The sequence below is a fragment of the Nicotiana attenuata genome, unplaced genomic scaffold (assembly GCF_001879085.1).
Source record: "Nicotiana attenuata strain UT unplaced genomic scaffold, NIATTr2, whole genome shotgun sequence".
NCBI lineage: Eukaryota > Viridiplantae > Streptophyta > Magnoliopsida > Solanales > Solanaceae > Nicotiana > Nicotiana attenuata.
Genome location: NW_017670262.1, coordinates 1440459 through 1453679, shown reverse-complemented (window position 1 = coordinate 1453679; position 13221 = coordinate 1440459). Strand labels below are relative to the sequence as shown.

The window sequence follows — 13221 nt, the reverse complement described above, 5'->3', positions numbered from 1 at the left end:
TATTTGTTCGCTTGTATGTAAACCCTGTGTTGCTGATATGAATGTTCAGCTTACATTTGTGGTTGAAGCATAGTATGGAACCTTGAAAGTGCTGTCTTGGTGTCTTCTTAGCTTCTGTGTTAAGAATTTTAGTGGCAATTACTTTCTGTAATGCATGAATTGAGAAAGTGAAACTGGTGAAAATGCTGTACTTCAAAAGTATTGGTTCACGACGCTTAGTTTGTCAGGGAGTAAGCAAAACTTATTCACTGCCTTCACCAAAACCAGTAGTGCCTTTTCCTCCAAGAAGCAATTAATTAAGCCAGATATAGAAGCTTTATGACTTCAAATTGAGAAAAGTGGCAAGAGTAGCTTGTTTCCACGCAGAAGCCTTGCGTCTTACACTTGGATTACCTCATCAACCTCATGAGTGAGTTATTTCTCTGAAATGAGAGATTTGAGGTCATCATATATGTGAGAAAGCACGGAAGAAAATATTATTGCTTATCTAAAGTGTTGTACAACGCCCTATATATATACAATGATTACATAATAATAGGTATCTACTTCCTGATGTGGGACACTATACATGACTAACTACTTAACACTCCCCCTCAAGCTGGTGCATATAAATCATATGTACCAAGCTTGTTACAGATGTAACTAATATGAGAATCAGTAAGAGACTTAGTGAAAATATCTGTTATCTGATCATTTGACTTCACAAATTTTGTAACAATATCTCCTGAGAGTATCTTTTCTTTGACAAAGTGATAGTCGATCTCAATGTGTTTAGTCCTCTCATGGAACACCGGATTTAATGCAATATGAAGAGCAGCTTGATTATCACAAACCAATTCCATCTTGCTGATTTCTCCGAACTAACTCCTTGAGCAACTGCTTGACCCAAACTAGCTTTCACATTGCCATGGACATGGCTCGATATTCGGCTTCGGCGCTAGATCGAGCAACTACATTTTGTTTCTTGCTCTTCCAAGAGACCAAATTGCCTCCTACTAGAACACAATATCCAGACGTAGAACATCTATCAGAAGGTGATCCGGCCCAATCAGCATTTGTGCACCCAACAATCTGCTCGTGGCCTCGATCCTCGAATAGTAATCCTTTACTTGGAGCTGACTTTATATACCGAAGAATGCGAACTGCATCCCAGTGACTATCACAGGGAGAATCCATAAATGACTTACAACACTCACCAGAAAAGAAATGTCAGGCCTGGTCACTGTGAGATAATTCAATTTGCTGACCAACCTCCTATATCTCGTAGGATCTCTAAGAGGCTCCCCTTGTCCAGGCAGAAGCTTAGCATTCCGATCCATAGGAGTGTCAACAAGTCTGCAGCCCATCATTCCAGTCTCCTCAAGAATGTCTAAGGCATACTTCTGTTGTGAAATAACAATACCTAAGCAAGACCGAGTGACCTCAATACCTTGAAAATACTTCAATCTGCCCAGATCCTTAGTCTGGAAGTGATGAAAGAGATGCTGCTTCAGATTAGTAATACCATCCTGATCATTGCCAGTAATAACAATATCATCAACATAAACCACCAGATAAATACACAGATTAGGAGCAGAATGCCGATAAAATATAGAGTGATCAGCTTCACTACGAGTCATGCCGAACTCCTGAATAACTGTACTGAACTTACCAAACCAAGCTCGAGGGGACTGTTCCAAACTATAAAGTGACCTGCGCAATCGGCATACAAGACCACTACACCCCCTGAGCAACAAAATCAGGCGGTTTCTCCATATAAACTTCTTCCTCAAGATCACCGTGGAGAAAAGCATTCTTAATGTCTAACTGATAAATAGGCCAATGACGTACAACAACCATAGACAAAAAGAGACCAACAGATGCTACTTTAGCCATGGGAGAAACGTGTCACTATAATCAAGCCCAAAAATCTGAGTGTATCTTTTTGCAACAAGACGAGCCCTAAGACGATCAACCTGGCCATCCGGGCCGACTTTGCCTGCATAAACCCAACGACAACCAACGATAGACTTACTTGAAGGAAGAGGAACAAGCTCTCAAGTTCCACTCGCATGTAAAGCAGACATCTCGTCAATCATAGCCTGTCGCAATCCTGGATGAGATAGTGCCTCACCTGTAGACTTGGGGATAGAAACAGTAGACAAAGATGATACAAAAGTATGATGAGGTGATGACAGACGATGATAACATAAACCAACATAACAAGGATTAGGATTAAGTGCAGATTGTACACCTTTACAGAGTGCAATTGGTTGACTAAGAAGAGAGAAGTCCGTAGTAGGTGCAAAATCTGATGTAGGACGTGAATCACCTGGGCCTGATGCTAGACGTGGACGACGATGATAAGCCAAGAGTGGACGAGCTGCAGAAGGTTGAACTGGACTAGGTGGTGGAACTGGAGCTATAGGTGGTGGAGCTGCAATTGGAGCTGTAGGTGGTGGAGGTGGAGTTACAAAGGAAGATGAATGGGAGATAGAGACTGAATCTCCAAAAGATGAAACTGGCAGCACCTCAGAAATATCTAAGTGATACCTGGACCTGTGAAGTATGATTGGGTTTCAAAGAAGGTAACATCAACGGACATAAGGTACCACTGGAGGTCGGGAGAATAGTATCAACACCCCTTTCGCGTTCTCGAGTAACCCAAAAGTACGCACTTAAAAGCACGAGGAGCTAACTTATTTTTTCCTGGAGTAAGGTTATGAACAAAACACGTGCTTCCAAAGACACGGGTTGGAAGAGATAACAAAGGTAAGTGGGGAAACAGAACAGAGAATGGAACTTGATTTTGGATAGCTGAAGATGGCATACGATTAATAAGATAGCAAGATGTAAGAACTGCATCCCCCAAAAACGCAACGGGATATGAGATTGTACGAGTAGGGTACGAGCAGTTTCAATAAGATGAATATTCTTTCTTTCCGCTACCCCATTTTGTTGAGATGTGTACGGACAAGAAGTTTGATGAATAATCCTATGAGAGTTCATAAATTGCTGAAATGGGGAAGACAAATACTCTAGGGCATTATCACTACGAAATGTGCGGATAGAAACCCCAAATTGATTTTGAATTTTAGTGTGGAAGGTCTGAAAAATAGAAAACAACTCAGATCGATTTTTCATCAAAAAATATCTAAGTGCACCTGGAATAATCATCAATGAAACTAACAAAGTAGCGGAATCCCAAGGTAGAACTAACTTGACTAGGACCCCAAACATCTGAATGGACTAAAGTAAAAGGTGACTATGCTCGATTATCAAGACGCCGAGGGAAATGGGAGTGGGTATGCTTACCGAGCTGACACACTCTAGAGTGGACAAGTGAGATAAATCAGGTATAATTTTCTGAAATTTTGACAAACTAGGATGTCCACCCGTTTATGCAATAAATCTGGTGAATCGGTAACAGGACAAGTTGTTGAAGGAAGACAAGATGTGAGTCCATGTGATATTGCAAGGACAAGGTAATAAAGTCCATTTGATTCACGCCCTGTACTACATTCCTGTATAAAAACAAGGTCATCAAAAAAATAAAACAGAGCATTTAAGTGATTTGGCTAAGCGACTAACAGCTATGAGATTAAAAGGACTACTGGAAACATAAAGAACTGAATCTAAAGGTAAGGAAGGAAGTGGACTTGCTTGACCTTTCCCGGTTGCCGTGGTTTGAGACCCGCGGGCCATTGTGACTGTTGGGAGAGATTGAGAACATGAAATAGTAGTGAAAAGAGATTTGTTACCAGAAATATGATCAGCTGCACCTAAAGCAATGACCCAAGACTCAGAGGTTGAAGATTGGGAGACACAAGTCACGCTACTATCTGTTTGAACAACAGAAGCTATCCCTGTAGATGTCTGTTTACATGCTTTATACTGAAGGAACTCAATATAATTCAGTAGAGAAACCATCCAACCATTCATACTATTGGATCCTATTTCGCCACAATTTATTTCTCAAAATCTTGACTAAAAGTAGTACGCTTAACTTGAAATAGTGGAAATCACTAACTCCTGCAGGATAACTGAAGAAATATTTGGGAAAACACCGTTCACAGCAGAAAAGTAGAACATTATTTTACGCCGGAAAACACTGTAGCTCGCCGGAAAATTTCAAAGTTGTCGGAATTTGTCGAAAATAATACTGGTGGACTTGGAATTGCTGTGCGACCAGGCTGTCCTGAAGAAGCTTGGCCAAAAAATGGCTGCAGATCTGGGTGGCGCGTGGGGCGTCTGTTGCAGGAGAATCTTTTTGGGGTTTGGTCGTCGGAGGTTTCTGAGTCCAATGGTGGTGTTTGTTTGTGCACAACATTCACCAAACATGAGATGATGCAAACCAGTCACTTAGGTCACCGGAAAATTGCACGGTGACTGAGTTATGTATTCCCGAATGTCGCTGGAATGACGCACGTCGATCTTTTCTCACTAATGCTCTGATACTATGTGAGAAAGCACGAGAGACAATATTAATGCTTATCTAAAGTGTTGTACAATATCCTATTTATATACAGTGATTACATAATAATAGGTATCTACTTCCCGATGTGAGACACTATACATGACTAACTACTCAACAATTTGTTTTTCACTCAAGAAGTAGGCATTATTCGAGTAGACTTAACTACATATTCATACACTGATGTAAAATAACATTTTTCCAGCATCTTTCCAAACTTTTGAGAGTAAGGGAGCTTACCTATTACAGAAACCTACTATTCTGGCTAGGATACAATCAATTCCACATTGACACTCCCGGTATATGCACCCTCGCAGGGGTTTTTTGCCTTCTTGGGCTAAAAATCAATTGGTTCTACAGTTTTAGAATTTTGCGGTCCCAAGAATGTTGAGGTACCTTTATTAAGGTATGAAACTTCTCCAAAAGAAACTCCTTTTATGATCTGTATGCATATGCAGATCCAGGCAACTCAATTCAACCAAAAAAAAAAATTGAAAAATAATGATCCATCTCAGATGGTAAACAAAGTACTTTTTTCAACATCTGCTGGAATCAACACTTCTCCGAGTATATTGTATCTTGTGATTCTTGTCAATCAGGAATTCTTCTCCAAATATATTTTTTTGTTACTTGATACTTTTTCAAAATCAAGAACCTTCCGGCTAAAGTGCAAGGTCCAAAATCTGCTCTCAAACAACTTGTCTTCACAAACAAAAAGAAGCTTTTTTTTTCCCTATTAAAAGAATCGTGTATCTTGACACATTTAGGTGCTACCAAGAAATGAACTTCCAACAACATCCCAAGCACCATTTACAAAAAAAATGAGTAAAAATCAAACAAATACCTTTGAACTGGTTCTTGGAGGTTAATTGGTGTATGAGCTGTTGAAATCTTTTGTCTGTATTTTCTTTCCATTGGTTTTGTTTTCCTTTCCTCACCTGAAAACCAGGTATTGTATCATTCGAACTTGGACCAATTAAACTTTCTCATATCGTGTGGCTTTCTGTTATCCATTGGCTCTCCCCTTTTCTTAGGCAAGTTCTGGACCATTTGGCAGTAAATCATAACCATCATGGTGCTCGGTATTCTTCTGTTCGACAGGTATCAACTTCAAAATTACAGCAACAATCAGGCTTGCAGCACCAATTAAGATACTGAGTAGCCATAGTTCCCAGCTGAGTGGTGTTGTGCTTGCAAATGTGCCTAAGAACTCGACTATGATTACTTGGAAGATAACAGTAGAAACCACGACACCTAAGAATATCCAGCTTCCAAAAATGCCACGGAAAACATTTATCTTATCCATGTCCCGGCAGTTTATTTCATTAAATACCTGACAGAACACAAATGTGTTGAAAATGAAAGTATGGAGAACTGTGGTAGTGTCTGAACCTTCAAGTCTCAAAATCTGATGTCCAGTGAAGTTGAAAACCAATAGTACAGCCAGTTGGTAGATACTCTGTCCAATCATATTTCTCCACATCGTCTTGGAAATCAAACTCACTTCCCTTCCAACAGGAGGTTTGCTCATTAGTCCTTCATGAGGTGGTTCAGTGGCCAAGGCAATTGCACCTAGAGTGTCCATGATAAGGTTGACCCAAAGCAACTGAACCACTGAAAGAGGAGCCGATCCTGTTATGTTATAGCAACAGATAAATACCGGTCATCAATTTTGGAAAAATGTGTCACTTTTTTTCATTGGCACACACTGATCACTAACAGGAAAAGAAATGAAGAACTCCAACAGAACATTGAATACCTGAGATACATGCGGAAATAAAATTGATCATCAGAGCCACAATACTGACAGTTAGCTGGAATTGCACAAACTTTTGAATATTTATATACACAGAACGACCCCACTTAGCCACATTCACAATTGTACTAAAGTTGTCATCAAGTACTATAACATCAGCACTTTCTTTAGCTACCTGATAATGCATTTAAGAAAAAATGATGTCACAAACAGCTTAAAATTGTCTATATAGGGGAAGGTGTAAGTTGAGGTATTGATATTGGAAAAACAAAGAAAAGATAAATGAAAGCAGGCAACTTTTTTTGTTTTTATTTTTGGTCCAGAATAGAACTGGAAAATCCTGGCCTCCACCATTTAAAACTCTTGGTGCTAAGACTGTCATCGGTAAGTTGTATCGGATCAATATTAGGATAACATAAACAAAAAAAAAAACAACTAAATAAACACCTATATGCTGTGGATCTACTGGGCCATACTCTTGAATTTATTGCAATTGCAAACGACTGAACATACTACTGCGAGAAAGACCATTGATTTTTAATTGCTCTAACTTGTCAATGAGCCACTTCAGTTAGGACTCCAAAACCTTTCTTCTTTATAAGTATGGCAACTTAAAATTTTCAAGTGATTCTGTATACAAAATTTCACTATATAGACTTAAGTAAATGAGCAATTCAAATGGAAAATCCTAAAGGTATAGTTTATGCCCTTATATGAGAACAAATTATTAACTGCAGAAGAAAAGAAAAACTGTAATTTGGAATCTTTAATACAATAAAATGGTAAGGAATATATTAACCTAAAACAGGAGAAAATCTACAAACCTCGGTTCCTGCTATACCCATAGCAAGTCCAATATCTGCCTCGCGGAGAGCAGGGGCATCATTCGTGCCATCACCAGTAACTGCAACAATCTCTTTAAACATACATCTCAAATTCTTTACCAACACAAGCTTGTCCGTTGGTGATGATCGCGCCATCACCTGCATTCAACATTGTCGCATTTCAGCAACATTTTATTTACATCAGATGGATCTGCAAGAGTGAGATTAAATAATCAAGAACAAAACCTGAATTCTAGGAATTATTTGCCTCATCTCGTCAGGAGTTTTGTCCCGAAACTCTGGGCCTTCAATGACCAAACCATCAGCAGTTAGTATCCCACATTCTTTAGCAATGGCTTTGGCTGTATTAATATTGTCACCAGTGACCATTCGCACAGTAATTCCAGCAGCTAAACATGATTTTACTGCTTTGTTAACCCCAGGACGAACTGGATCTTTAATCCCAATAATAGCTAACAATGTGTAGCCACTATCAGGAATAATATTTTCATCATAGCCATCCTCAATGTCCTTGAAGGCCACACAAAGAGTACGCAAGGCTTCGCCAGTGAATTCACTAATGACATCCATAATATTTCTTATTCTATTTTCTGTCAGAGGAACAATTTTACCATTAAGATCAATAAACCTGTCACACATTTTTAGGATTATCTCAGATGCACCCTTGCAGAAAGCTCGGACTTTGCCATCTGGGAGAGCAATAAGCACAGACATCTTTTTCTTTTCTGAATTGAAAGGCTCAACTTTTAGGAATTTACAGTCCTTCCTTTGCTCATAAATATTACCACCAAGAAGCAATCCATAATCTAATATTGCTGATTCTGTTGGTGTTCCCAGAATCGACTTGTTTCCATCATGATCCTTAACTACCTCTGCTCCCGTATTGTGAAATATTGCCTGTAAAAGAAAGGCCAATGCATTTTCTGATATATTCAAAGTTACTGCATCCCCACCTCCATCAGTTTCTACCTTTTTAGTTTTTTCACAAATCCATATCTTCTTGACTACCATTTGGTTTGTAGTTAGTGTTCCTGTCTTATCTGTGCATATGCAAGTAGCTGAGCCCATTGTCTCACATGCAGAAAGATGTCTCACTAATGCCCGGTTGTCCATTAGCTTTTTCATTGCAAATGCAAGACTCAACGTCACTGCCAGAGGCAGTCCTTCTGGAACTGCAACAACAATTATAGTCACTGCTGTCACGAGGTAATTTAGAAGAGTCAGTGCATCACTCGAAGACCATTTCGTGAGCTCGTGGTGAAGTATTTTCTCTACCAGAAATCTGACTGTCAACACCATAAATGTAAGCAGACCAAATGCTAGTCCTATCTTTCCAATAATGGTAGCAACACCACTCAACTTAACTTGCAGAGGAGTCTCATCTTCTACCCCATCTGTTAGCCTCTCCATCAGCTTACCCCATTCGGTTCTCATTCCAACAGTTGTTACTAGCATCTTAGCTGAACCATCTTGCACTTTGGTTCCAGATAGAAGAAAAGGTCTTCCTTCATATATGCTTACGGGTACACTCTCACCAGATAGGCTTGATTGATCAATTAGCAAGCTGTATCCGGATATGAATATTCCATCAGCGGGAATCAGATCCCCTATAGATAAGTGAACTACGTCACCAACCACTAAGTCATAAATGGAAACCTTCTGCCTGGATCCATCTCTTGTGACCTGGATAAATATCTTTTTCTTCTCCTTATCCAAATCCCTGAACTGCAATGACTGCTTGTAGTCGCTAATTGCAGTAACTATGACTACCAAGAATATGCTAAGTAGAATTCCCAGCCCGTCATATGTTCCTTTTGGCCACCCTTTGGTGGCAAGCGCCACACCAATAGAGACAACAGCACAAACCATGAGGATGATGAGAGTTATATCCTGCAAAGCCTCCCATGTAAAAGTCCAAAAACTTTTAAAAGTTTTCTCAATGTATTTGTTCGATCCATATATATTTTGTCTGATATGCACATCACTGGTTTTCACTCCTTCATCCAATGAGACTCTCAGCCTACTTGCGAACCCTTCAACTCCTCCAATTTTATTTAAGGTTTTGATGTCGTACGAACTAACAATAGATGCAAGTCTATCTGGATGAAGTCCTAAACATGCTTCTCGAGTTTCTTCTGACAAGTAATTTTCCAGTTCAGCGCCACCATCATCGCTGACCAGCCCTGGAGGCTTATTGTACTCACAAGCTGAAGAAAGAAAATGAAATGAGCAAAGCTAAAAGAAAGATTATGGAGCTAGAATGACAGAATGAATACAGAAAGTAAACTCAAGTGAGTAAATTATACCATCCATGAACTTGAGTGCTGCCATATAACAACGAACAGGAGCGGAGCAATGTAGAACAAAGGGGGTTCAATTGAATCCCCTTTCACCGAAAATTACAGCAGAAATAGGCCAAAAATGAATCTCTTTGGGTATATAAACTGTTGATTCCCCTTGACATAAAGATTCTAGTATAGTATCAAAGGGGGTTCAAATCCCCTAGTGTGACTTTCTAGTATTTTTTCGAATCCCCTTAGCATAAATTCCTGGCTACGCCACTGGCCACAAAAGCAGCCTGAATTCTTTCCTGGAAATTGGATACAGTAAAAAGAGGAGCATGACTCAATAAAACAAAATCGATTGCCTGAAAAAAAAAATTATGATTGCCTAATAAGGAAGAATTAAGGACACAAAGGAAAAACAGAAAAGCAGTCCATGATCTTTGACACCAAAAACAGAAAACCAGCAGACAATATGTAATTGCCAAAAAAAAGGAAACAGTTCAGGATAGAAAGGAATCTCTGAAATAACATAGACTGCTCTTTAATCATAGTATCTGAGCTGCAATTCGAGCTCTCAACTTGTATAGAAATTATTATGCTAACAATAAGAAATAATGAAGAAATTAGCGGATTAGATTTGAGAAAGAAGCACATAAAAACTCACACTGGCCAAGATTTACATCTTGAGAAGCAGTTAGGGTGTAAAGGTTACAGTTGGAATCAGTCGTCATTGAGCTGAAGCAGTTATTGAATTTTCGCTCTTCTTCTTAATTGTAATTACAAATGTTGATGAGTTGCGATCTTCCTCTGTATTTGATTTGAGTAAAAAGATCGCATTAAGTTTAAACTTGAACAGTTTACTGAATATACTAACAGAAAAGTTGACGCAACTCAGTCAGGAGAAGTTATTCTACCGACCAAAGAGAGTAGCGCCACAGACGGACATAGCATAATCACATGATGAGCCCACTCGTAAAAACATTAAACAGCAGAATAAAGACAAAAGTGACAAAGGATCTGAGAACTGCGGAATTAATTAATAAGTAAAACAAAAGAATACTACTCCCGTTCTAATTTAACTAAACCTATTTTCTTTTTGATCCCTTCCAAAAAAAATGAACTATTTTTAAATTTGAAAATAATTTAGCTTAAATTCTCAAGTCTACCCTTAGTAAGAAGCTTTTATAACCACACAAATAGTGTGGATCCCTTTTTGAGTTGTTTAAGACCACAAATTCCAAAAGTCTTCATTTTTTTAAACTCCGTGCCCAGTCAAACAGGTTCACATAAATTGGAATAGAGGGAGTAGTACATTAAATAAAGAGAAATGGATAAAACAAAGAGTTAATACCCTAAAATCATCCTAAACTATCATATTCTTGTTAGTTTCCTACTTAAACTATCCGGTGTCCCCAAAACCCCCCCCCCCCCGTTCGTAACTACTATCTCCCTACGTTACTAAAAACCACTTCGTNCGATGGCTTTTTCACCTGGCGTAGGGCCATACGTCACGGGCATCACGTCACCGGTCATATCGTTTATTATCATTACTCTCTAATAAACGAGGGGACTATCTGTATTGGGTGATACCCTTTTTTGCTTGAGCCCGACCGGGTTGGGTCCGGTCCGGAGCGAGTCGGGGCCATCGAACCCGACCTGGATGCAAGGTAGAACGACGGCCACGTCTACAACCGAGGTCGAGTCATTTCGAGACCGTTACAGAGCTCGATATGAGTCACCACCGGATGGAGAAACACACAAGGTCGGAAGCCGGACTCGTAACGGATAACCAAGCGTCGCCGGATATCTCGCCCAAACGTGATTTTCTCAACCACTTCAGGCCATTAAGGCGTAATTACAGGGATCCACGATGTAATCAATTTACCTACCTTATTTTTACCCTTAATCAGAATGTATAAAAGGAGATCTCTCTAAATTCTTGTAGGCATCAAGCACAATTGTTCTAAGCAATATTATATTCTGCGATTATTTACTTTAACAGCAATTGTTGAGTCTTTATCTTTATTTTTCCTCAACCTAAAAACCTTTTGTATCTTTTAGTTCACGGATCCTTAAAACCCCATATAAATTCAATTGTTATCCGGATTCGGGGGTAAACATAGATTGGGTACGTCATAAGGAGCTTGAATCTCAGTTTGGGATTATTTGGTGGAATTTTGAGGTGGTTTTAATTGAAATTCAAAATAGAAGATGAACATGAAAAAAATGATATGTAGATCACACTATGTATCACTTTGTGTATCAAACATGTATTATATTTGTATCAAATGTGTATCACATGTATATCCATGTATACCTGCGTGATACATGTTTGATACATATGTCGCTGAAGAATTTTTTGAACTAGATTTTAACTACGAATTTTGATACTAAATCAGTTCAAATCACCTCCAATCTTTCTCAAATTTTGTACATTGACTCATCTATATGTTTTCAATGAATGTCAACCATACCCATTGAAAAAAGTCATCTTTTGCTTAGATTTTTTGGAATTTTGTATTTCATCATCTTATTTGCTACCTCATCCACGAAATTTTCTTTCTGTCTCGCATCTAATGTTGCTAATCACGCTCAAAAATATGAAAGGAGATCTTTGTGTGTGATACTTGGAGAGAAAGAACCTTATTTATTTGTATTTTTATTTTTTATATGTGTTTGGCTAGTTTTGCTAAGTATATAATTGATGGCTAGAGGTTGATAAGTTGAGTCTTTTCTGTGACATTTCTGTAAGATTTCCCATTTTATTTGAAGCTACCTCAACAATATTGGATATTTTATTTACATTTCATTAGCTCAGAAAACAGTCAGGAAAAGAATTAGTACATGAATGTGATCCTTGGGAATGTTCACGATTTGGCAAAACATTCGGTATCCCTACAACAGCCATGGCTCATGAGTGTCTAAGATATAGGCTAACTTCTAACAAAATTCAAAGGTTAAAAGATTATATTTAAAGATTTAGGTGAAAATTTAATCTACGGAGTTGATTTGTCATATGTATATATATTGATTGGAGATCCATTATAGAAGATGAAATATTTATTAGATTCAAAATTCAAATTTCACAATAAACATAATAAGCAATGTTAACTAGAGGATGGTGATCAGCATTGTCACTATGGGCTCAAAGTTAAAAGCCCATGAATAGTCGTGGATCGGATGAAGTTACATATAGGGTTAGTTACCGCCTATAGCAAAGGTTGATACCTTATTTATTTTAAATAAATATCCTTTTAAAAAATTATATTCCATAGCCACTTTTTGATTTTTATAGCCAAATATTTTTTATGATCACCTCCTACCCTTAAGCCATAAAATACGCTTTGTATTATTTTTCCCTCATTCTTTCAGATTTTTCTCCACCCTCTCTCTCTCAACGCTAGTCTTTCTCCATGAATACAACCACGTTCAACGTCCTAGCAAAGGTTGCGACCAAGCAAATTGTTTATATTATACCTCAATTTAATTGGAAAAAAAACAAAGGATTGCAACGTGCCTACAAACGTTGAAATTGCAAGCTGGAGTTTTTCACTTGTAAAATCTCATCAAAATTTCGACGTTGAAATCACAATTGAAGTCAGATTTAAATTTTTTCAGTAGTTTTTAGATGTGGTTGGGATTCGTTCGAAAAACCCTGACAAAGTTATATAAAGAAGCCGCCATTGTTGAGACTCTGAAGCAGAAAGCTTTCGAAGTGAGGATTTTGGGTGGAAGTCGAACCGGTATAGTTATTTAGAGAAATTTTATCGCTAGCCTCTCGACGAGACGACATTTGGGTTGTTCTTGAACAAAGATGATAAAGTTTGGGGCTGAGCAACTTGAAGATTCTGTTAATATATTTTCAATGTATCTCGTTGTATT

At 38.4% G+C, this 13221-nt stretch overlaps 1 protein-coding gene across 1 annotated transcript; it reads right to left on the bottom strand.

Moving 5' to 3' along the window:
* Positions 1-4609: 4609 nt before the first annotated feature.
* LOC109236886 (calcium-transporting ATPase 4, plasma membrane-type-like) lies at positions 4610-10316 on the bottom strand. Its single transcript, XM_019403126.1, has 6 exons — positions 10004-10316; positions 9361-9644; positions 7280-9261; positions 7034-7192; positions 6213-6384; positions 4610-6085 (listed from the first exon to the last, which is right to left on the bottom strand). The coding sequence occupies exons 2-6, from the start codon at positions 9383-9385 to the stop codon at positions 5484-5486; spliced, it is 2940 nt and encodes a 979-aa protein (XP_019258671.1). The 5' UTR covers positions 9386-9644; positions 10004-10316; the 3' UTR covers positions 4610-5483.
* Positions 10317-13221: the final 2905 nt, after the last annotated feature.

Excerpts from the sequence above, each read along its gene's own strand:
- LOC109236886 (XM_019403126.1), bottom strand. The coding sequence starts at position 9,385 with ATGGCAGCACTCAAGTTCATGGATG. Across the intron at positions 9,262-9,360 it reads AGCACTCAAGTTCATGGATG|CTTGTGAGTACAATAAGCCT; the intron begins GTATAATTTACT and ends TTCTTTCTTCAG. Across the intron at positions 7,193-7,279 it reads AAATAATTCCTAGAATTCAG|GTGATGGCGCGATCATCACC; the intron begins GTTTTGTTCTTG and ends TGTTGAATGCAG.